Source organism: Sinocyclocheilus rhinocerous, unplaced genomic scaffold, assembly GCF_001515625.1.
Source record: "Sinocyclocheilus rhinocerous isolate Xijiao unplaced genomic scaffold, SAMN03320098_v1.1 scaffold16066, whole genome shotgun sequence".
NCBI lineage: Eukaryota > Metazoa > Chordata > Actinopteri > Cypriniformes > Cyprinidae > Sinocyclocheilus > Sinocyclocheilus rhinocerous.
The window spans coordinates 1-1,556 of record NW_015636202.1 but is presented as its reverse complement, the minus strand read 5'-3'; the positions used below and the strand labels follow the sequence as shown (position 1 = coordinate 1,556).

At 42.1% G+C, this 1,556-nt stretch overlaps 1 protein-coding gene across 1 annotated transcript; it reads right to left on the bottom strand.

The window, feature by feature from the left end:
• Nucleotides 1–543: 543 nt before the first annotated feature.
• LOC107747725 (ectonucleotide pyrophosphatase/phosphodiesterase family member 7-like) lies at nucleotides 544–1,230 on the bottom strand. Its single transcript, XM_016562316.1, has 2 exons — nucleotides 940–1,230; nucleotides 544–731 (listed from the first exon to the last, which is right to left on the bottom strand). The coding sequence occupies exons 1-2, from the start codon at nucleotides 1,202–1,204 to the stop codon at nucleotides 544–546; spliced, it is 453 nt and encodes a 150-aa protein (XP_016417802.1). The 5' UTR covers nucleotides 1,205–1,230.
• Nucleotides 1,231–1,556: the final 326 nt, after the last annotated feature.

Sequence of the window (1,556 nt, the reverse complement as noted above, 5' to 3'; positions counted from 1 at the left end):
GTGAGGCCTGCAGTTCTTTGGATGTTGTTGTGGGGTCTTTTGTGACCTCTTGGATGAGTCGTCGCTGTGCTCTTGGGGTAATTTTGGTAGGCGGGCCATTCCTGGGAAGGTTCACCACTGTTCCAAGTTTTCTCCATTTGTGGATAATGGCTCTGATCATGGCTCACTGGAGTCTCAAAGCCTTATGGCTTTATAACCCTTTCCAGACTGATACATGTCAACTATTTTGTTTCTCATCTGTTCTTGAATTTCTTTAGATCGCGGCATGATGTGTTGCTCTTTAAGCATGCTTCACTTTGTCAGACAGGTTCTATTTAAGTGATTTCTTGATTCAACAGGTCTGGCAGTAATCAGGCCTGGGTGTGGCTAGTGAAATTTAACTCTGCTTTCTAAAATAATGTGGTTAATCACAGATCTTTCATGATTTAACAGTGGGGGCAATTAATTTTTCACGTAGGGCCAGGTAGGTTTGGACACATATCACTGCATGCCACTGTAGTTCTGCACCACTGCATATATATTTTCACATGTTGGTTAATGGGATCAATCCTGCAAACCCTTTTTCTGAGCATCAGACATGCGTACCTGTCTCTGAGCCGTGATCCATATGGGCAAACTCCCGTTGTCCCACCACTCATTCACGAACTGGGATTTATAGTAGGATTTCTTCTCCCAGGTGCTGCTGTTAAACCACATGTTGTGAATAACACCGTGATTCTCAATGTATTTACCTGAAGACAGAGATGCTTTCTCATCAGTCATATGCTTCATATGCTTTCTCATATCATTATATACATAATAAAAAAATTTTGTATGATTTACTTTGAAAGAGTTTTCACTCTGAAATTTCTAAAATTATATATAACTCTCACTTTAAATACATATTAAATACATATTCATGCACAATGTATTTTAGACTGCATATGTCAGCATCTTTACCTGTTAGGATGGTAAAGTGTGTCGGGCTGGTGATGGTGAGGAACGCCGGTGTCACGTATGTGGCTTTGACCCCGTCTTTCGCCATGGCATCCAGGTGCGGCGTTTCCACGTCCCTGTCATAGTCCCACCTGAAGCCGTCAAAGGAGACAAGCAGCAGTTTGCTGCGCTCAGACGCCCCATGGCGTACCAGGATGGGACCCGCCAGAGAGCAAACGCACAGACACAGACAGAGAGCAGCCGTCCACAGCATGATACAATCACACATTCAGCACAAACAGCTGTCTCTCAATCAGTGGCTCACACCTGACTGCGGCTCACACTTCTCCTGCTCGGCCTCTTTTACTCACATCTGCAGGCCAAAGTTTCATCCTGTTATCTTATCTGCTCATATCGGCAGGATTTGCCTATTTTGAACTTTCTGTTCATCAAAGAATCCTGAAAAATAAAAATGTATCATGGTTTCCACAAAAATATGCAGCAGCGCAATTGTTTTCAACACTGATAATAATAATAATAATAATCAGAAATGTTTCTTGAGCTGCAAATCAACATATTAGAATGATTTCTGAAATATCATGAGACACTGAAGACTGGAATAATGATGCTGAAAATTCAGC

Coding starts and splice junctions, on each gene's coding strand:
- LOC107747725 (XM_016562316.1), bottom strand. CDS start 1,204: ATGTGTGATTGTATCATGCTGTGGACGGCTGCTCTCTGTCTGTGTCTG. Junction 732..939: donor ACACTTTACCATCCTAACAG/GTAAAGATGCTG, acceptor CTCTGTCTTCAG/GTAAATACATTGAGAATCAC.